The 24,624-nt window shown below is 34.6% G+C and overlaps 1 protein-coding gene across 1 annotated transcript in view; it reads left to right on the top strand.

The window, feature by feature from the left end:
- NCAM2 (neural cell adhesion molecule 2) overlaps positions 1–24,624 on the top strand; it is a 219,847-nt gene that overhangs the window by 69,144 nt on the left and 126,079 nt on the right. Inside the window, exon 8 of the mRNA XM_049629156.1 lies at positions 16,598–16,748. Within this exon, the coding sequence (XP_049485113.1) occupies positions 16,598–16,748 (151 nt within the window). The remainder of the gene's footprint in view (positions 1–16,597; positions 16,749–24,624) is intronic.

Genomic DNA, 24,624 nt, shown 5'->3' with positions numbered 1-24,624 from the left:
TGAGGCCTATCTATGTCTTCCTATATTACAAGAATCATGCCTGGATGGCTGTTTTGATCAGTACCTTGAGATAGCACTTTACATATTTATTCACTAAGAGTATGCTTTTTTAGTACCTTCTCATAAAATGCTCTGTGGTATAATTATTTGACCTCTTCTTATACCTGCATGTTCCAACACCCAATTAGAGGCTTGATGAAAGCTGTTTCTCATCAATTTTATGTCCTGTAGCAAAGGTAGTATAATTTCCCAGACCATCTCTGCTTCCTGAGTCTTTAGCTCCACCATACTTTAATGATAATGTTCATAATTTTTCATTATCTAATGATTGATATACATCAACTGTAAAGATTCATCACAGACCTGTCTGATCCATAATTTGGATTGTGTTATACAAGGTATATAATATAGAAATATAAGATTCTTTATCTTCTCTTAAGGTTTTTGACAAATTTCACACTGTACCTTGTCTTTTCCGTGGTTTAAGGTGGTAGTATTGATCCATTTATACCATATTTGGGTACTGTTTTAATAAATCTTCTAGCTTTTGATTATGTGTGTGTGTGTATGTATTTTTGTGTATGTATGTATGTGTGTGTGTGTGTGTAACATTTTAACTCTCTTCCTCCTTTGCATTATCTTAATAACTTGTATCAAGTCCTTTCTGAAGAGTTCCTTCTCTTTAATTGAAGATTTCTAACAATTATATAAAGTTTCATTTGTATATGCAGTCTTTCTTTTAACTTGCCTATTCTTTATGGTAGGTTACTATTTACTATAAAGCAAGCAAAATCCAAACCACAAACAAGCAGGTCAATGGCATTTATATATTTGTTACATACAGTTTTAATTTTTAGATATCTCTTGGAAGTAGGTTGTTTCTATGTATGTGTAACAAAATTATTTGATGAAATTGTGGTTTTGGGTATTTTGGTGTATGGTGAGTAGTTTTGGTTTTCATGTTCATGACTTATACAAAGCAGTTCCAGTAAATACACACTGCTTTCACTGAAGATAGTTATGTTAATTATGTATGAGTTAGACAGCTTGAGAAGAGTTCACAGCATAGCTATATGGATATATCTTTTACCTCCCTCAAACTTCTATCCAATGTTTAGTTATAAACATTTAAATGAAGTATATTAATCACTCAGCATAGCTCTCTATTCATAAAGGAGCATATATTTGCTGTAATACTAAGGACACATAATAATAATTATATATATATATATATATATATATATATATATATATATATATATAATTTCTTATGTATCCAGTGATGTAAGCATTTGAATATGTATTTGTCATGATGTGATAAGGAAAACCATACACATATATTACCAGGGTTTTTTTCTTTCCATTTTTTTTGTTTGTTTCAAGTTTTTATTTAAATTCTAGTTAGTTAACATATAGTGTAATACTAGTTTCAGGAGTAGCATTTAGTGATTCATCACTTATATAATACCCAGTGCTCATCACAAGTGCCCTCCTTAATACCCGTCACCCATTTAGCCCATCCACCCACCTAACTCCCCTCCAGTAACCCTCAGTTTGTTCTCTACAGTGAAGAGTGCTTTATGGTTTGCCCCTCTTTCTCTCTCCTCTCCCCCATGTTCACCTGTCTAAATTTTTTCCTGTGGTTGACTTCAAGTTTCATAGCATTGTGATCTGAAAACATGGATGGTATGATCTTAGTCTTTTTGTACTTTCTAAGGCCTGACTTGTGACCCAGTATGTCATCTATTCTGATGGATATCCCATGTGCACTCAAAAAAAGAATGTTTACTCTGCTGCTTTAAGATGTTATTTTCTGAATATATCTGTTAAGTTTATCTGGTCCAGTGTATCATTCAAAGCCATTGTTTCCTTATTGATTTTCTGCCAAGATGATCTGTCGATTGCTGTAAGTAGGTGTTAAAGTCCCCTACTATTATTGTATTATTATCAATGAGTTCCTTTATGTTTCTTGTTAATTGCTTTATATATTTGGGTGGTCTCAAGTTGGGGGAATAAATATTTATAATTGTTAGATCTTCTTGTTGGATAGAACCCTTTATTATGATATAGTGCCCTTCTTAATTTCTTATTGCAGTTTTTGGTTTAAAATCTCATTTGTCTGATAGAAGTATGGCTACTACAGCTTTCATTTGACATCCATAAGCATTATAGATGGTTCTCCATCCCCTCACTTTCAATCTACAAGTGTCTTTAAGTCTAAAATTAGTCTTACTTGTAGGCAGCATAAAGATGGGTCTTATTTTTTTTATCCATTCTGACACTCTATGTCTTTTGATTGGAACATTTAGTCCACTTACACTCAGAGTGATTATTGATAGATATAAATTTAGTGACATTGTATTACTAATTAAGTCGTCATTTCTGGAGATTTTCTCTGCTCCTTTCTAGTCTTTGTTGCTTTTGGTCTTTCCTTCCCACTCAGAGCGTCCCTTTTAATATTTCTGTCGTCACTAATATTTAGTGGTCACAAACTCCTTTAGTTTCTGTTTGTTTAGGAAACTCTTTATCTCTCCTTCTATTCTGAGCAACAGCTTTGTTGGGTAGACTATTCTTGGCTGCCTAATGTTCCTATTCAGCACATTGAATATATTATGCCACTCCCTTCTGTTCTGCCAGTTTCTGTGGAGAGGTGTGCTGCTAACCTTATTTGTCTTCCCTTGTAAGTTAGGGATTTCTTTTCTCTTGCTGCTTCTTTTCGGATTTTTTCCTTATCTCTATATTTTTTGCAAATTTAACTACAGTGTGTCTTAGTGTTGGCTGGCTTTTGTTCACTTTGATGGGAGTTCTCTGTGCTTCCTACATTTGGGTGTCTATTTCTTTCCCCAGATTAGGGAAGTTTTCAGTTATAATTTCCTCAAATAAACCTTTTGGTCCTTTTCCCACTCTTTTTCTTCTGGGATTCCTAGGGTACAAATGTTATTACATTTTATAAAGTCACTGAGTTCCTTAAGTTTAAATTCTTGATCCAATATTTTTATTTCCCTCTTCTTTTTAGCCTCTTTATTTTCTATAATTTTATCTTCTGTAATATTGGTTTCTCTGCTTCTTCCATCCTTGTGGTCATTACATGCAGTTGTTTTTGCATCTCAGCTGTAGCATTTTTATTTCAGCCTGACTAGATTTTAGGTCTTTTATCTCTGCAGTAAGCGACTCCCAGGTGTCTTCTTTGCTTTTCTCAACCCCAACTAGTGTCCTTTTGTCCATCTATTAATGCCTGCATAAATAGAATGTGATATATTTACACAGTGGAGTATGCTATAGCAATAAAAAGAAAGTACTTACACAAACTACAATACGGATGAACCTTGAAAACATTAGGGTAAGTGAAAAAAGCTAGTAACAAAGCCACATATTGAATGCTTCCATGTATATGAAATATCCAGAATAGACAAATCTATAGATTCAGAAGTGTATTGTGATTGTCTAGGGGTTGCCAGTGGTGTGAGATCGGGAGTAATGGTCAAAAGAAGAGGAATTTCTTTTTGAGACGATGAGAATACTCCAAAATTGATTTTGTGGATAGGTGCACAGCTCTGGAAATATACCAACGTGCATTTTATTGTACATTTTAATGGGTGAATTTCATTCTATGTGAATTATTTGTAAATAAAAGTATTGAGAATTAAAGACAAAGGAAGGATTTTGGGTGCTCTCTAAGCAACTGGAAAAGGACATGAAAGGTTTTAGGGTTATAAGGCAAATGCATTTGATATTTAAAAAAAAAATCACTCATGCTGCAGGGTGAAGAATGAATTCAAGAGGGGGAAGTGAGGACCATGGGAAACATACTGCACTGATAAGGTGTTGAGGAAAGGCAGGGGTAGGAGAGATGGAGAGAAGTGAATAAATTCTAGAAATGTTTTGAAGAGGCATCAACAGTGTTTAGTGAATGTTTGGATGAAAGGTGGTGATGAAAGGAAAGAGGAAAAGAGTGTTTCTAGGTTTCTGTCACAGACCCCAGGATGGAAAGTATTATCTGTCATTAGTAAACTATTGCATGTCTATAAGATTATATATATATATATACACACATACATATATATGCATATTTATATATATTTATATATTTGCATATTTATATATATTTATATATAAATCTATGTATATAAACATATATACATTTATATATATATGCATATTTTACTATATGTGCCCGTATTTTAATAACTGGCTCACAATCTGTTCCACATTATATATTCAGTACTTTAAAACTGATATTTAAAATTGAAATGATATAAAATGAAACAATGATATAAAATGAAAGACAAATAAACTTTTTCAGAGATTTTAATTTTAAAAAATTATATGAGCCAGGTTCCAGCTAATAATTGTGAAAATAATGGTTTTCAGAATGTGACCTGCTTATTTTCTATTACTGCCTGGATGTGCTACCAATGCCAGCATAACACAGCAGCTAAGACTGCAGAACCAGACTGGGAAGTTGGCATCCTGATTGTGCTTCCTCCAACCTTGGTGACCGGGAGTTAACTACTTAAGTTAGCTGTACCTCAGTTTCTCTCTCTGTAAAATGGGAATAAGAATGCAACATTCATAATATTGTTATGGAGATTAAATGAGTGAATATTTGTAAAGAGCTTAGGACTTGTTAGTACACGATAAATACATTGGCATAAAACATCTGATATCCAGATCTAAGTGATAAATATACTAGCTTATACAACATCTATTTCATTGTGATAGCTGAAGGCATTCTGTGTCAAAGAGAAATAATAACTCTCCTATTTTCTTCTTACTCACCAGTATTTTACTGCTGCTAGACTTTTCTCACAATCCTATGAACTATATCCCAATTATTTATAATATTTTGTCAATAAAAATGTAATATATTCAGTAAAGAACAAAAGTAAAATCAAGACAAAAAACTACTATGGAAGAATAAAATTTCTACTGATAAATGATAAAACATTTCACATATATATAATTACTGAATGATGGGATTTATATTTTATTACATCCATAATACTACTAATAAAACTCTAGATATTGAATTTGTCCATAATTGCCATTACACTTGTGGATGGTTTGCATGTATCCTTGACCTTGATCTTCATTAGGATGAACTTCCCTGTTCAACTCCCATGACTCTGGGGTCAAAGTTCAGTCTTGCAGTTGTCACATTGATATGAACCCTATGATACCATTCAGTGGTCTTAAATTTTTAGATCCCAATGATTATGCATCACCTCCCTCAAATTTATACTGGTCAAAGTGATATAAAGTAACCTGACTCCATGTCTATATTACTGTCACTTATTATGATCATTCATTGTGATTGGACCTCTAAGAAAGTAAGTTAGAATTAAGGGGAATATGCTTGTAGTATGGTTGACTATAATTCTAGCCTAACTGTTGGCTACTCTGCTTGACAAGATACTTATTTTTTTGTTGTGTAATTGTATGTGCAATTTTAATCAAATCTAAAGATAATAAAACAAAATGGTCGATATCAAGTTGTTCAGAAAATTCAGAACATGTGAGTTTAAGTCATAAGTATGGGGCTAGCATAGAAAGTCAGGACCTAGAAAGTCCCACTGATTCAAATCATCAATGTATGTAAAATTCCAGTGCTTTCTCCAAGGCTAAGAAACCAAGAAAAATAGGATGATCACTATCATTTCTGAATTCCCATTTTGTTCACGTATCCTTCATAATGGAAAATAAGAAGTGTAAGAACAATTGATTATTAAAAATATCAATAAGAAATAAAGAAGCCAAGAAGACATTCCCATCTAAAATTTACATCTCTGCTGAGGTAAAATTTAGTCACACAACCATGAGAAGACAAAAAAGACATGTGAAAAATTGAGGCATGTTATACTCTAACCTTATTAGTCAGCATTTATTGCAAGATGCTCAGATGTGTTGCAATAACGTCTGCCACATGATTGAACTTATCCTGTAAACACCGATATCGTATTATTCAATCATACTGCTCTGAAAGTCATGTGAGTAATTGCTAGTAAGCCTGAATTCCATGATTTCAAGGTTTTGAAGAAGTCATAGGCCATCTGGTACCATGTTTTTTTTTTTAACCCAAAATTTAAAATGTCCTGCTATCTCACGCAAAGATAGTCCATTGGAAAGAGATGAAGCACAATATAAAAAATATTAGAAGTGGAATAGCATAATATTAATAACTGGTAAAGGTGAGCAATAGACACATGAGATTTCATTATACTATTCTTTATGTCTTTGTTCTTAATTAAATCATACATTTTACCATAGGGAATTTTATTTTTTCTTTTTTTAATACAATTTATTGTCAAATTGGCTAGCATACAGTGTGTACAGTGTGCTCTTGTTTTGGGGGTAGATTCCTGTGGTTCATCACTTACCATGGGAAATTTTAAACAGCATGGTCAAGATGGATCTGTGCCTTTAGACCATTTCCTGAACTGTAACAACAGTTCTGGTATACCAGAACCCAAATTCAAGTCCAGGGTGTGCTGCTGCAACCTACTTAAAAATCCACCAAGTTTTTAAATGGAAAGCCACTGAGATGTCAATGTCATTTGTTTTGCTAGAGTTATCACAGTACAAGTTGAGTAGTATACGGCATTTAGTCTTGGCTGCTTTTCCCCACATCTGGTTAGAAATGCATAAGATTATGCAAGCTTAGTTCTAGGTACATGAGAAATATTATTATCATCAGTGTTGTAACCAGCTTAAGAAGTATGGCAATCTAGTTCAAACTATAGACAAATAAAAGATGTTTTAAAAGCAAGCAGCACCACACGAAATAGGAAGTAGGATAATAATGTTAGATGAAATGGTTACAAAATACCAGACATAAAGTCTATATATTCAGTAAGGGCTAACTATAGTCATTATGTTTTCCAGTTAGTACATCTTTATATAAATCCCTGAAAGATGTTCTATAGTGGATTTTTTTCCACTGCAGTATGAAGAAACTAAAAATATTTTGGAAACATTTTTTCTTTGTTCTATATAATAAAATAAATAAAGACCCCATCCTTAGTCTTCTCTGGTCAGTCCTTGCAGGAAAAAAAAAAGACAAGACTACTCAAAGAATATATATTAGTTTGCTTCCTGCCTATATTCATTTGAATAAATTATATTCTTTGATTTCACTAATCTTTTCTTCTGTAGTATCTAATCTGCTGCTTATCCCATATCTTTTTCACTTCACACATTTTTTAATCTTTAGATTTTTACTTAATTTGTTGTATATCTTTCATGTCTCTCCTCATTATGCTCATGCTGTCTTTTATACAGTATATACAGTATATGTAAAAAACACAAATGTGAATGTTCCTATCTCCCATCTTCTATGTCATTCATGGATCTGTTGCTATTGATTAATTTGTTATTCCTTACTATGAGTTCTATTTTTTTTTTTTAATTTTTTTTTAATGTTTATTTATTTTTGAGACAGAGAGAGACAGAGCATGAATGGGGGAGGGTCAGAGAGAGAGGAAGACACAGAATCTGAAACAGGCTCCAGGCTCTGAGCAGTCAGCACAGAGCCCGACGCGGGGCTTGAACCCACAGATTGCGAGATCATGACCTGAGCCGAAGTCGGACGCTCAACCGACTGAGCCACCCAGGCGCCCCATGAGTTCTATTTTTATGCATCTTGCATATCATAATTTTTTGGAGGCCAGACATTTTGAATGCAGCATTTTTTATTCTTTTAAATATGTTTGATCTTTTCTCGGAGACCCTGTTAAATTCCTTGGAAACAATTTTATTATTTTGAGAATCGTGAACTTTGCTAGGGGAGTTGGAAGCAATCTTCAATTCAGGACTAATTTGGCTACACTACTAAAGCTACATTGCTCAATATACCAGTGGTTCTTTCTGTGGCTGTGAATAGTCTCCTCCCACACATACACCTATTGGTACTCAGCTGCAGACTCTTGGGAAAAGTGCTGAAGACCTCTGGAGCTGACTGTGTGAATTTCTCTCTCCTCCACAGAGCTCTCTCCTCTCTAATATCCCACCCTATGAATTCTAGCACCATGGATCACTCAAACTCAGAATGCTGTCGCTTCAACACAGAGAAACAACCAGACTGTTCATCTCTTGGCTGTAGCCTGGAAACTCTCTTGAGACGTTAGGCTTGAGAAATCATAGGACTCACGTCATTCGTTTCTTTTCTGTCAGGAATAAATGTGCTTCCCATAATGTCATAAATGGTGTTTGTTGTTGTCATCGTTTAAAGTCAGGGTGTAAATCAAGCCCTTCTTTATCCATTATAAAAGTGAAGCTCTAACAAGTATTTTAGATTGTCACTAATGCCACACTTAACACCAGAAAATGCAATGCGTTTACCCTCTAGTGACCACTTTTTGTCACAGATACGAGAATCCTCATAGTACACAACACGACACACTTAACAACGTCATTTTTATCAGACTGATGGCACAAATTAAAACGTACCTAGCTAGGACAAGCTAAGATGGCAGAGTAGTAGGAGGCCCTTAGGTTGCCTCATCCATTGATACACCTAGATAAAGAGCAAATCATTCTGTATAGCCAAGAAATTGACCTGGAGGACTGACAGAACAAACTGCACAACTAGAGGGAGAGACGAAGTCACATCATGGAAGGTGCTAGGTGCAGAGATGTGGTTTAGGGGGGAAATGAATCATAGGTGCTGAAGAGTGGAGGGAGCCCTGGTCACAGAGAGAGGAGAGAGAGAGAGAGAGAGAGAGAGAGAGAGAGAGAGGACTTCACAGGGAATCACACAAGGAAAACATTTCCCCAAAGCTGTTGACTGGGAAAACGAGACAGGCTAATTATAGGGAGTTTTCACAACCAGCAGGACTCAAATACTGGGGTTTCAGAGGTCCGTGGAGTGGCCGATGTGAAGGCCTAAGGGCACTTCAGTGCTCCTATGGAGAAGAGGGGAAGATAGTCTGGGAACAGACAGTGAGATCTGAGGATCCCCTGAGAAGTACTGGGAGAGACATTTTCTTCTTCTTGGAGCACACTGGGGAGAGGTGGCATTGTCTCTCCAGTGACAGAAGAGCTAGCCGGTGCCATTTTTGTCCCTTGCCCCCCAGCATAAACTAACTTCAGGTAGCAGCACAGCACCAACACTGGCGGCCTAAACTGCTTACACCAAGGCCCATCCCCTGCACTCTGCTGGTGATGTTTTTCTGGGGCAAGTGTGCCTGAGAACCAGAGTAGTGGACCTCTCCCCTAGAAGACCAGCACAAGCACCCCCGTCTCCCCTCACACATCATGTCAACTGAACCAGGTGTCTTTTATCAAGCGGACCAGAGCACATCTAGTTAAAAGTCACCACACTCTGTCCAAGGTCCATACACTCCCCACTGCAGGAAAGGAGAAACTTGCAGAGGACTGACCTGAGGGAAAGAGCAGCCAAAACACACAGCAGACTGCACAGAGAAGACACAAAAGACACTTCCTGAAGCACTGGGCTCTGGAGAGGATATCACCTCTTCTTAACAAAGCCATTACTCTCAGCAGCAGGAAGCATAACAGGCTTTCGTAACACACAGAAGAAGACGAAGACCTAGACAAAATACCAAGATAGAGGAATTCATCCCAAAAGAAAGAATAAGAAAAGTTAATGGCCAGGGATTTAATAGAAACTTATATAAGTAATATGCCTGATCCAGAATTTAAAACATGAAACAAAAGGACACTAGTTGGGGTTGAGAAAAGCAAAGAAGACACCAGGGAGTCGCTTACTGCAGAGATAAAAGACCTAAACAACCAAGTGTGTTGCTTTAACTTTTTGGTTTTATTAATAATTCTGTTATGGATGTTCATGTATAAGGTTTTATTGTGGACATCTATCTTTAATTCTCTTGGGAATGTAATTGCTGAGTCATACGAGAACTCTATGTTTAACATTCTGGGTAACTGTTAGACTTTTTATCCAGAGCACCTGCTCCATTTTTTACATTCTCACCCACCAGCAGTGCATGAAAGTGCCAATTTGTCCGTAGCTTCGCCAACACTATTATCCGTCTTTTTTATTACAGCCAGCCCCGAGGGTGTGACGTGGTATTGTGGTTTTGATTTACATTTTCATGGTAGCTAATGAATTTGAGCATCTTTTCATGTTTTCAGTGATCTTTCCTTGACTTCTGAGGCTTGCTATGGCAGCCTTGTCCCTCTCCAGACACTTTGTGTCCTATCCCTCTCTGCTTTATATTGAATATTACAGTTCTAGTGAGCTTCTGTCATCTTTTTGAATGATTCAGTTTCCCTTCTAGTTCAGGTCTGTTGGTTCCCATTTCCTTCCTACCTTTTCCTCTTTGTTGCTTGGCCAGAGCTGACTTCATGAATGTATGATGTGCATAATTGCGTAGAGCCTGACATTCAAAAGGGCCCTATATTTGCTTCCATATATTGCTGCGTTTGCCTTGAAATCCATGATAATTTTTGGATAAGAAACCCCACATTTGATTTTGCAGTAGGCCCTGCAAATTATGTAGCCAGTCTGGTGCCTGTCTTATCATTATTACTTATCCTTCAGGTCTCAGTTTAGACAGAGATACCTACAAGAGGTGTTCCCCACCACTGTAGACTGTATTATGTGTCTTCCTGTATTTCATCTATACCAGCATGTATTATGGTTTGCCATTTTTTCGTCTAAGCCTTTGACCTATTAGACTAAAGGCTTTGCCTTTCTGATCTATTTTTCTATCCTCAGAAACCAGCATAGTGCCTGTTACTCAGCCTTCGTAAGACGTGTACTTCAACTACATAGTTATGGCTCAGGTGATGGGCCATAGAGGGAATAATTCCAAACATGAGCTCCAGGGCCAGACAGCCTCGATATTCAGTCATTATCATTTGTAAACTGTTTGGAAACTGGGTATTTAATGTATTGTTTCCTCAATTTCTCATCTTTAAAGTGAGGATAATTTTAGTCCAAATCTTATAATAGGGATTAAGTGAACTAATAAATGTAAAACATTGAAAATAACATCTAACTACCATTTACTCTATTTGTTACCTGCTATCATTGTTATATTAAGTTTCTGTTTGCTGAATAAATTATTGATTCTATATGCAAAGAGAAGAGAAGGGCACTAGAACCTCGTGAAAAACTATGCAAGTTAAGGAGTTATACTGTATAGGGGCGCCTGGGTGGCTCAGTCAGTTAAGCATCGACTCTTGGTTTGTGAGTTCAGAGCCTCACGTCTGGCTCCATGCTCACAGTGCCGAGTCTGGTTGGGATCGTCCGTCTGTCTCCTTCTCTATCTTCCCCTTCCCCACTCCCCGCTCAAAGTGTCTTTGTCTCTCTTAAAATAAATATATAAACTTTAATTTTTTTTAAGTAGTTACACTGTACACATTACTCTTCCTTACACGAATTTGCAATGCTAGGAAGAAGGTTAATTGTACAAAAGTTGTTTATGAAACCAAAATAGGAAGAAAATTAGGAAGCTGGGAACAAACCCGAAGGAAAGAGAAATTAATGCTAAGAGCAAGTATAAGGATCTTATAAGGAGGGAAGAGAATCTTTCTGTTTAAAATTCTTTACAGAAACTGTTCAACTGAACACAATGTTAACACAATTTTAGGAGATGAGTTTGAGTAAATTAATGCCAGTAACCTTTGGAAAGTGTTTTCTTGTTTATATAATTAGTAGTCATGCTTTGACATTACCTGTAAGTATTTGAAGTTGAGCTTAATTTATAGTCAGCAGAGATATAATGCCATTATGAAAAGGCAAACAGAATGTATAATAAAGGGGTACATGTTTTCTCTATGTCTACATTTGTCTTGGGTTATATATGCTGTCTCTGCTTGTCCAACATGAGGAGATCGCATGTGCCCATAACACTCTCCTTTGTGCTTGCTGGCTTCTCTCAGTTCCTTCATATGCTTTCTGGGGGCGCAGGCGTGGACTTATGTCTGCAAAGCTGTTCCTCTTTCACTATTTACAGTTCATAGTCCACACTTTCGTTTTATCAAGGAACATGCCTGTGACTCTACCCTACCTCTCCATTTACTCAACCCAAGATAAAACTTGGGTGTTCCTACCTGGAACCTTTCAGTTTATTTGTATTATTATTATTTTTAAATGTTTATTTATTTGAGAGAGAGAGAGACAGACAGACAGAAAGAATCTAAGTGGGGTAGAGAGAGGGACAGAATCTAAAGCAGGCTCCAGGCTCTAAGCTGACAGCACAGAGCCCAACAATGGGCTTGAACTCACGGACCACGAGATCATGACCTGAGCCAAAGTCGGACGTTTAACCAACTGAGTCACCCAGGCGTCCCTATTTGCATTATTTTTAAAAATGGATACTTGTTGTACTTTAATTTCCCAAAGGGTAAAAATTGTTCAGTTTTGCTCAGCATGTATCCCCAGTGCCTAAGTGCATCTTGTAGAATAATTGCACCAGAAAACAATTGCTGAATAGCTAAGTGACATGATTCACAAATCTCACAAAAGGCCAAAGGGGTCAGTGACTCTAAAAATTGTCAAAGACATCAGTATAAAGAAGAAGGAAGATTGGGAATACAGGCAACTCAAATGTGTTATGTACTACAATTGGGTTCTAAACTTGGCAATAGATGTCTAGTCAGGTGAGGTTACAAAAACAACTAATAAACAGGATACATTCTATAATTTCAAATGTCCAACAATTAAAATTGACAACAAAATATTTGTGTTGGAATTAAACTCCAGAAGGTAGTTATCACAATGATTTTTCATTAAGTGATTCTTCAAAGGACAGTAAACTCTATCAATAAACATTTTATAAAAATATTGAAATACTCTTCAAATAAGCAATTCTTAAACTGACCTTCTGGAAAGGCAAAGAATATAACATTAAATCAAATTTCAAAGAGTGCCTTTCTAAAAAGGATTGAAATAATAATGTATAGTCAGGCACTTTACTTTCCAATCATCTTACTTAATGCAATGATAGAACCTGAAAATACTAGACGGACAGCTAATATGCCCATTAACCCGTCTCAGTCAAATATCAGATGTCTTAAATGAATCTTCAGTAGGTGGTGAATCAAAGCCAAGATATAAATTAATTTTCTTTCAGAAATGTGTAATGCCTTTTTGTGACACAAAGAGAAAGATGTCCTTTGAAATGTTAGATATGAGAAGGAATGACTTTGGTCTTCTAGTATAAGTATTTGAGACAAATGGATATTGTAATTATTATAGAGCCAATGTCAAGTCTGAAAGTGACTTATGATTTCCCGGGGAATCACATACCTTCCCAAAGAAATTCTGTTCTTCCAGAATTTCTGTTAATAACTTCAGATACATTGAAAATAACTTTTCAATCTCCGCATCTTTACTAATCTCATACTAATTTTACAAACACCAGTAGTTTTTTGCAAGTCAAAACCATATCATTTACAACAGGAAATAACAAAAGCACATGTTTATTTTCAAAGGAGATATATTTGCCTTTCAATTCTGTGAAAGAACAGTATTTTTCCTAATAGAAAAATGAAGAATTTGTTTTGTATCATTAATAAGCTATTTTATCACATTAATAAAGATAATAAGTGCAAGTTGTTAATCCATAGTAAATAATAATAATACTAAATAATAGCTGGAGGAATATATTTCCTTTACTCAACCACATTTACGTTTTCACTATAACTTAATTTGCCTTATAAGATATTAGAACATAATGGTCCTGTCCTTGGTACTAGTCCAGGTGACTTTAACATAAAGTACCATAAAAATAAAAATGTTCTCACCTTTGTTCAACTATAATATCACCCTACAGGATGAATCCCGAAGTTTCAGTAAGATTAGAAAAGTAGTGTGTCCTAAGAAATGCACAGAGTTCAAAGTAGTAATTATAAGCAATTACTATATTGGCATGTTCTACCACATTTAATAATTATTTAAAATAGTCCACCAGGGACTATTTTGAATATAAATTTATATTTTTCCAGGAAATTAAAAGAATGTGGGAGAATCCTGCCATGTAAATATGGAAGAGATAAAGAGGGAAAGGTTGAAACAGGTCTGTGGAGAGTGCTTATGGAAATAACAGTACATGTAATTCACATTAATTGGAATCCAAATTAGTGGTATCCAGATTGTAAAGTGTGCTTAGACAAAAAAGTGATGTCTTAGAAAGGTGATGTCATATGGAAGTACTGAAATGTCAGGTTGAGACACTGGGAGTTTATTTAGGTATCAGCACAATGTTATTCACGATCATAGAGCACAGCAGATGTGAAACCTTCATGAAGTTGGTATGAGAATTAAAAGTTTGCTTTTTAAAAAACGTATTCTTAGCTACACAAGAATTTCTGCATCTGCAATGAGATTTTGCTAGAGAAACATGGGAAATAACATAATGCTGATGGCTTTTGCAGAGTCGGGGAATCTTTTTCGGTCACATTCACCCTGAGTGTGATTGTTCTCTTGAAATCCAGAGATGCGCGTGAGCATCCGTCCAACGCAGCAGCACAGCCAAGGTTCCAGATAGTAGAAGCAGAGAGCAGAGAGGTCTATGGAAACACGGTTGCTAGACATTGAAAATGATAATATTGAGCAAGATGATAAATCATTGTCATCATTTAAAATATAAATAGATAAAGGCTCAGAAACTGATCCAAGACTGAAGACACAGTCAAGCATGGGACATGGGGAAGAATTAGTATCAGTCATGGAAGGGAAGACAAGAGGGGTAGAAGAAGTTATTCTGGGTGATGGAGTGATGGCTCACATTTGTTCGTGCTGGTTGGAGAAACACATGAAACAAGAAGGCCCTGAAGGAGAGGTATCTGGTCCTGTAACTCTCCAGAGAAAAAGAGTTTCTGGATGGAGAAGGGTGACTAATGATCGCAAGTGTAAGGGAGAGGATGAGACTGTCTAGGACAGAGTACAGGGGCCTCCAGAGAGAGAGGAAGCTGCAACCCAGATTAAAAAGTAGACAGAGAAATGACACTGGGAGAAAAAATAGGAGAGCGTGGGTGTCCTGAAAGCCAAAGGAAGTCTGCACATAAGGAAGGAAGGATAGTTCAGTGAGATCCAATGATAAATAGAAGTGCAGTAAGATAAAGAACTCGGAATACCCACTTAGTGACTGAAAAGTAGTTACTTACTTTGTATAACAAATTGGCCACTCTGCTTTTGAGTTTACTCATTCTAATTTTAACTTTTGTGAGTTTCTGCATTTTTTTTCCTTTTCTCTCAAGTAAGTAATTGGGTTGGCAGCCAAACATCTTAAATATTGGCAGAAGAGAATGCCTTCTGCTTGAAAACCTCACCTTACTATTTTTTAGCAATTCTTGAAAGTTGGAGAACATGTTTTTGGCCTAGAAATCCTGATCTAAGTTGCATAATACATTCCCAGCATGTTTTTGTTTCTTTGTTTTTGAAGACCATTTTTATGATAATGATAGTAAATAAATTATGAGTGACTGATATGATTGTGTAGTAATTACATTCCTATATAAAAGTAGAAAGCAAAAAATGGTTGTATTGTGTCCCAAGCAATTTCATGTTTGAAAAAGAGCTTTAAAATAGTCTGTTGATATGAATACAAGAAAATAAACACCAAGTTTTAATAATACAAAGTGCACACATGTATTGAAATTTATTTCAATTTCAGTTACATAGAAAATTAAACAACCATTATGTTATTACATAATAACTTACATATTTCAAAATAAATGTGTGGCATGCAGTGTTTATTGAGTCACTAAAACCTCAGACGTTGAAAATAATCATTTCAATAATAGTAAATACATGTTTCAAATGAATTATAAAATGACAAATTTTACTATATTTCCTGATTGTAGAAAGTAAAATTCAGTGAGTAAATTATCTGTGTTTTAACATGTGTGCCATAAAGGCATTTAAGTGATTTAAGAAAATAATTGTAGTTCTACCCATTAGGTTGCACACAAGAATTCTTATTTGAAATATAATCTATAAACTATTGGATTATGAGCAATTCCTTGATTTGAATCAATATTCGTGGAGTACATGATTAATCATTTTTATGTTCTTTCCATTGACTTTCTAAGAGTGACTTTCGTAGTGCTGTTTTTAATAATTTACCTGTGATAGGTACAGTGCTAATTAGGCTTATGAACAGTACTGTTTCATTCATTCAACAATAACTATAAATTCCTCTTGGGCTACAGTTGTCATACATCTTGATACATTGCCTTTACATGGTGAAATAAGGAACTAAGGTGAAAACAAGAATATCATTTTGACTGGTGAGTTTTAGCCAGAATTGAATAGGCATTGTTGTTTTGCTATGTTTGCAAGGAGCATAATTGGAAGCCAACAAAGCCCTTCCTAGAAGAACATGTAAGGTTTTGAAAAAGCAAAGAGCGCATTATATAAAGGAGGTTGATAAAACACGTGTTTAAGTTTTTACTACATGTCAGGTTCCCTATGAGCAAATGGGCAGGTAAAAATGGAAAAGCTAAAAGCAGTAAATCATAAATACAGAAACATGACTTTAAAAATCCTTAATGCAGGTAAGACTTTCTGTTTTCATTTATTATATGTGTCATAAACGCCCTATGTTTGGTCATCATTTTGCACGAACCAAGCGTAAAATCTTTCTTTTTCCTGAATCGATGCAAACAGAGCCCAGACGGCCGTATCGAAGTCAAAGGGCAGCATGGAAGCTCATCACTGCACATTAAAGATGTGAAGTTGTCAGATTCAGGGAGATATGACTGTGAAGCCGCAAGTAGGATTGGAGGGCACCAAAAGAGCATGTACCTTGATATTGAATGTAAGTTATTTTCTTTTCGTATGTTTATTGAAACAGCTTTTTCTGCTTTAGAAAGTATGAATTTGAGTAGGAAAATCAAAATACATGTGTAATTCATGATTTCACTATTTAACGCAAGCTCTGGAACAAATGCGGCCACTCAGTCAGTTATTAGAGACATCTAGTGGATGCTGTGGGACATTTCGCAGTGCCGTGTGTTGAATGCTTTTCCATACTGCTTATTCTGAAAACTGTGATTTTCATTTTTACTTTTTTTGCAGCCTTTAACCCAAACACAATATACATTAAACTGCATTAGTTTTCAGTGGTTGTCAGTATCTCCTTAGAGTTCTAAGATTGATGGTCCTGTGTTTCACATATGTGGTTATTTTGTTGAGATATTTTGCATCCTCCTAAGATACAAAAATAGTGTTTTCAAAATGATTGAATGCATCAGCACTTACATTTTATCGAAGTAATGTTTATTGTCTGGAAGTGCAAACGATGACAAGGAGAGTTGTTAAATAAATACAAGGGTTTTCATAATTTTGTGTGATTTGGGGATTATGAGGGCTAATGCGAATGCTCAATCCACCTTAGGTCATTGCATGGGATTTTAGAATAATTTCATATATATGTTCATAAAAAAGAAAGAGTTTTAATATTATTTTCAATAAATCATCAATTTTGGAGGTTTTCAGATGTTGAAGACATAGCTATCTTAGTGGGAATGTATAAGATGCTCTTTTTAAATGAACTTGTGTGTGTGTGTGTGTGTGTGTGTGTGTGTGTGTGTGTTTTAATGTTAATTTATCTTCAGAGAGAAAGAGAGCAGGGAAGGGGCAGAGAGAAAGGGGGAGACAGAGAATCCCAAGCAGGTTCTACACTGTCAGCACAAAGCCCAATGCTGGGCTTGAACTCACGGACTGTGAGATCATGATCAAGTCAAAACCAAGAGTCACATGCTTAACCGACTGAGCCACCCAAGTGCCATAAGGTGTATTTTCTTATTGAGAATGTGTTTTGAAAGCAAATATTTTCTCAAGAACAAGCACAAATAATCCATATTATTTTCATAAATGTTCTTATTAAGAAATTCATGGAAAGGCCAATTAAATAATTCTAAAAAATTATGAAGGATATTAAGTGATTCTATCACAAATCACTGATTTCATTACTTAAGTTAGGGAACCTCCAAGAAAGTCATTTTATTACTATCATACATGTTAAAAAAAGAAACAAACAAACAAAAAAGCCATGATATTATTCAGGACACAAAGGAAGAAGTGATGCTGATAACTTATTTAGCTTGCTTTTATAATACTGTTTTCTGGTATTTTCCCATTATTTTGTGTATACATATATATATATCTTTTTCATGTCAACAACACTTGTAACAAATTATAAACATTTCTCCAACTTTCAACATGTCTGTTTATATTTTGTAATTCAAAATATGTATTTTAAACCAAAGTTTACTTTATTATTTTTTTCCTTTTCTCTAATGTGGACCAACATAAGCAAAAATTTAAGAGTGCTGAAGCATGTTTTGTATTAGAACTGCCCAACCAGTTTAGAGAGGAAGTTTGTAGAATACTTCCAGCCCCTGCCCACTGTCCTAAAAAAAGTGATAAGCGTCATATTCTCTTAAGAAGACTTAATATTTAAGACTTTTTGTATTGCGTTTTGTAAACATTTAAAAGCTTTTTTGACAGATCACAGAATTATTACGAAATCACTGCTCTAAGTGCCCAGAAAAGTGGAGCTCATGAGAAAAGAATATCGTTGATATTTCCAAAACAGGGTAAGGCAGACTGGCTCATATAGACAGTATCAGGTTAACATACCAGCACTAGGATTGGTGCTGATTAATTGTGTGACCTGCATTTCTGGAACCTCAGTTACCATTTATGTCAAATAAGAAGGTTGAAGGAAGAGATTCTTGGGGCTTTGTTATACTCAACCATTTAAAAATGCTTTGACTCAAGCATACCCACATCCCTCAAAGGTTCCCTGTGGCTTCTTCGTTGTCCTCCATGCATGCCTACATACGTGTTCAGTATGAAATAAATTAAAAGTTAAATTAAGACCTATAATTTCAGTGTCTATATTTTAAAACCTCATTGAAAAGAATTTTAAAAAGCCATACTAGGTCAATCCTTGGTTCTTTTCATTAAGCTCTTTTAAGATTCGGAATCAGTACTGAGTGATTATGGACACAAAATGAATAAAATGGAACTCACGCTTTATTAGAACACTGGGGTTGACAGATTTAAATCAAACCTCAACTTAAATTCAAATTTTAAAGTGATAGATGGAGAAAAATATCAAGATAGTGTGAAACACTGGTATATAATGATGTGAGATTTTTAGTTATTACTGATTTCAACTAGGTAGAGAATAATGGGATATACACAAATGATTGTGAACTGCAGTATGAATTGTATGTTCTTGTGACCTTTTAAGAAAATAAATATTTTATTTTTATTTTTATTTTTATTTTTTAAGTTTATTTATTTTTGAGACAGAGAGAGACAGAGCATGAATGGGGGAGGGGCAGAGAGAGAGGGAGACACAGAATCAGAAGCAGGCTCCAGGCTCTGAGCCATCAGCCCAGAGCCCGACGCGGGGCTCGAACTCACAGACTGCGAGATCGTGACCTGAGCTGAAGTCGGAGGCTTAACCGACTGAGCCACCCAGGCGCCCCGAAAATAAATATTTTAATACAAAAAAATAAACCCCAAATACTCTGGTTTTCAACCACTGATGTAATAAAGTACAAGTTGCTTTTGGTCACAGATGTATTACCTCTTTGCTTTAAAGTTTTAGACATTGGTCAGCCTGTTTCATTTTTCTGAAGTAAATGTTCAGAATACAGCTTATGAGCGAACTATATAGTATCTCTTATTTAGATAGGATAAAAAAAACCTTGCTATGTAAAATAATGTTTTGACAATTCTTTGAACATTCCTTGAGGTTGTGGTTCCTATCTTGTTGATGAGAAGCTGGCTAGGTAAATCTATTTTAAAAATAATAAAATAGTTTTTTTCAACTCTTAAATCATTCCTTTAAGATAATTTTTATTTCGTTTTGTTGAAACTGACTTTGATAGCTCTTAGAGCACGTCATCATTTTTTGCTTTTTAAAACAATTTTGAGTGTTTAATTTTATTCTTCTTTAGTGGAAATAATTTAAAAATATATATATATATCCTCTGTGGACAATTTTATTGAAATAGAGTTGAACTGTAGTACAACGCCAATATATAAAAGGCAAAATGTGATCAGTTTTGACATATGTATGTGCCCTCAAATCTATCACAATAACCTAAACAAACATTTACATCACCCCCAAGAGTTTTCTCAAACTCCTTTGTAATGTATTTGCCCTTCCATTCTCTTCCCCAGGCAACTGTAAATCTACTTTCTATCATAATTTAGAGACACTTCCAGAACTTTTTATATATGGAATCATACAATATTATGTTAATTTTAACTTTTTACTAAACACTTTCAGTCAGTATGCATTGGTACACATGTGATGCAAAAATTTATAAGTTGTTCCTGTCTTAGCATTGTATGATTGAAACAGTTTATGTATTTAGTCACCTGTTGATGAGCATTTGGTTGTTTTCAATTTGAGGCGATTATGAAAAGCCTTTGTGAACATTTTTGAACATCATGTGGACATATTTCTTCTTTTTTCTGGAATAAATATGTTTCTTTGAAAAGCAAAAGGTTTTAATTTGCTCAAGTCCAACTTATCAAATTTGACTCATGTGTAATATAATTCATGTTCCATCTAGGAAATCATTACGTAACCTAAAGCCCCAGAGACTTATGTCTAGGCTTTCTTTTTATTGTTATATTGCTTTACATTTTGCATTAAAATATATGATCTATTTTGGATTCTTTTTGTGGAGTCAACATATATTTTTTTTTCATGCCTACATCCAAATGATTCAGCACTCTTTATTGAAAAGACTTTCTTTATCTTAGCTAAGGATTTGCCAATATTGTTGATTTTACAAAATATTAGTTTGGGGCTTTATCAATTTATATTCTTTATCATAAATCTATTTTCTAGTTTGTTGATTTACATTTTATTTCCATTCTATATATTTTGGTCTTGCTTTGGCTTTTGGCCATAGATTCTTAAAGTGGAATATTAGGTCATTTACTTCAGATATTTCTTATTTTCTAATATAACCATATAAAACTCTAAATTTTTCACTAAATAATACTTCAGCGCAACGTGCAAATTACGATATGTTGTGTTTTTCTTGTCATTAGTTGAAAATATATCCTAATTCTTCTTGTGATTTTATCATTAGTCCATAGTTATTTATAAGTGTTTATTTAATCTCCAGATATTTAGTATTTTCCTAGATTTCTTGCTGTTATTTATTTCTTCATTCAATTCTGTTTAAAATTACCCCCTTATATGATTGTTATTATTTTTTATTTATTGAGATTTGTTTTATGTCCCAGCATATGATCTATTTTGGTAACTACACAGTGTGTATGGAAAGCACATGTATTCTGCAGTCATAGAATGCTGTGTGTTAGAAATACCAATCAGATGGAGGTAGGTGATAGTCTTATTTAAATCTTCTATGTCTTTATTGACTTTCTTTGTATAGCTGTTTTATGAGAATGAGAGGTGTTAAAATCCTCTACCATGACTGTGAACTTTTCTCTCTCACTTTCCTCCTGTTGATTTTTGTGTCATGTATCTTTAGGCTCAGTGAGGCTGTGCACATGTACAGTTTGTATATTGTTTTAGTTTTCTATTTCTTCTATAACCAGTGACCACAAACTTAATTGCTATAAGCAACACAAATACATTACCCTTCAGTTCTGGAAGTCGGAGGTTCAAAATGATTTTCACTGCAATGAAAAGTCAGTAGGGCTGTGTTCCTTTGTGGGGATTGTTTTCTTGTCCCTTTCAGCTTCTAGAATCTGCCCACATTTGTTGGCTCTTGGTCCTCTTCCATCTCTAAAGCCAGCAATGGCAGATGGAGTCTCTCTCACATCACCCCACTCTAATTCTGCTTCTTTTCTCACATCTTCTCTGTCTCTGAATTTCCTGCCATTACATGAGACCCACATTGGATAATCTAGGATATTCTTCTCAATGCAACATCTTTAACTTAATTGCAGCTGCAAAGTTCCTGTTGGAGACAAAGTTCCTGGTGTAACGCGCTTACAGGTTCCGCAAATTATGACGTGAATATCTTTGGGGGATAGGTCATTATTTTCTCTCCCACATATGTCTTCCTCATGAATTCTTTCTTTTACTTTCTCCACTAATCATTTGACTTGATGTATTTTACCTAATATGCACATAACTACTCATACCTTCCTTGGCTTACTGCTTGTACACCCGTTTTCATTTGCTTACTTTCCATCTACTTATATTTTTATATGAAATAAAAATGTGCCTTTTTAGGCAGCATATGACCGAATATTGCTTTTTCATTCTTTGTGTCAATCTCTACCTTATATTAGAATATTTAAAGTAAGGATGAACAATAAATGGGCCAGGTAATAAATATTTCAGATTTTCCTGAGCCTTAAGTGGTACTTGCAAACTATCTTAAAGGCTTGTGCATTTCTTTCTTACAAATAATTAAAAATGTAAAAACCATTCTTAACTGTAAGAATACATATATGAGGTCCTTGGACTACGTTTTGTCCATGGTTCATAGTTTGCCATATTTCATGCTTCAGACTATTAACTTTAATACTGTTATTGATACAGTTTCATTTAGGTGTACAATTTTGTTTTCTCCTTTCTCCCTCTGTTATTTTCACATTCTGTTCAATTTTTCTGCATTATTTTGAATTATATGAGATTTTGATATTTTAATTTGTATGTTGGCAACATATGTTTTTTGTTTTTGTTTAAGTGATCCTCTAGGAATTATAATACAAAACCTAACATTTCACTGTCTACCTAGAGTTAGTATTTTGACACCTTATGTTAAATAGAGAAACTGCAACCATATCGATCCTTTTACACCTGCCCACCAGTGAGCTTTTTATTGCTGATTTCATATATGTTACTTCTACATTCATTGAAATCTCAGCATAAATTATGGTAAGTTTTGTTTTAAAGAGTCATAAATATTTTTAGGAACTGAAGAGAAAATAAAATACTTTCATTTACTTAGCCATTTTGCTCTTTCTTCACCCTTAAATATCCAAGTTTCTTTCTGATGTTATAGTCCTTCAGCTTTACGTATTTAACTATTCACTGTTCTTTAGATTAGATCATTTTTCCTGTTTTCTCTTTAAATTAACTGATCTTTATTTCACCATCTCCTTTCTGTTCCTGAGCCCAATCAGTGAGTTAAGATATTAATTTTTTCCTAAATTTCTAATTTTGTTCTGTTTTATATTTTCTGTTTCTCTGCTGACATTTTTTAAAATTCTTATTCATATTATGTCTGCTCTCCTTTATCTCATGGAGCATCATGAGAATAGCCACTCCAATATCTATAAATCTAAAATCTGGTAGAGTCAACATCTGGGTCATCTTGAAATGCATTTGTTAATTATCTTTTCCCTTAGAATTGATCATATGTTCCTGGTTCATTGAACGTAAAGAAATGTTAGATTGAGTCCTGGATACTGTAAATATTATGTTGTGCAGACTCTAAGTCTTTTGACAACCATCTGGAGAAAATATATTAAGCAGACATTCACTCCTAAATTCTGTGTTGCCTCCGGTAAGCAGTGACTCAAATCTCAGTTAACTTCCTAAAGACTTTGCAATTCAAGCTTGTTCCTGTTCCATGCATTCAAAGCTCAGGGTTTAGGCATTTATGGTTTTATATGCAGAATTATGGCCTCTCCTTCTGTGACCCCTATTTGGGATTCCCCCTCACTATTCAACTTCTATTGGCTTCTTCCAAGGTACCACTGTACTTCTGGACAGATTTTAGCTCCAGAATCAGGGTGAACCTCCTCAGCTATGGTGAAAAGGAAGTGGGAAACTAATTTTAATTTCCTTCCACAATCTCCTTGATTTTGTTTACTCTACAGAAGCCTTAGGTAGTGGTTTTTATGATTGTTTTTGTCTTTTTGTTTAATGTGTCATCTCTAGAGCCTTTAGTTATTACCCTTAGGGGAGATGGACAATCACAGATTTATACTGCCATTATGGAAACAGAAATTTATAAATATTCTGTTTTTCATACAACCTTAAACTATAAAAATATTCGGTATCCCTAGTTTCTGGAATTGAGATATGAATGTCTTAGTTTCAGTTTTCAGTTGTTTCTAGTACATTTCTTTCCTTCACTTTTCTTTTCCAAATTTCATTTGTTTTATGTTCTCAAATAAAACACTACACTGATCAAAGATTGTTTAAAATGCAAAGTCCTAAGAAAAAGTTGAGTTTCCGTTTTCTCATTCAGTATATTGATCTTCTGCTCAGTCAATTTCATTTATCTACGCAAACCTTAATCATCCTGGAAAGTGTATTAAGTTGTCCATTTGTAAATCATTTCAGATTTTAAATTAAGATATAGGAGAGCTTTATCTGAGCTTTTTAAGAAATTAAGAGCATTTAAGAAAAATGCTTAAAATTGATGAAAATGATGGTGGAAAACTCTTTTATGATAAGTTCTGTAAGTATGCTAGTGAAAGATGAATTTATATGTAAGTAGAAATTAGCATAATTATTAATCTTAATCTCCTTAATTGCTAAAGTTTAGATTTTACCCTTGATATACAAATAGAGGAAATGCCACAATGTTACCATTTGTCTACAGTTAGCATTATTTTGAGGTAGAATGTTAAATGATCATTTGGAAATTATAACCATGGTCATAATTTAGTTAGGCAGCCTACTCTTCTTTTTCAATGGTCATCTTTGTAATGTAGTGTAA

Source organism: Panthera uncia, chromosome C2, assembly GCF_023721935.1.
Source record: "Panthera uncia isolate 11264 chromosome C2, Puncia_PCG_1.0, whole genome shotgun sequence".
Classification (NCBI taxonomy): domain Eukaryota; kingdom Metazoa; phylum Chordata; class Mammalia; order Carnivora; family Felidae; genus Panthera; species Panthera uncia.
Note: the sequence above shows the minus strand (reverse complement) of the source record. Positions and strands in the feature narration are given on the sequence as shown.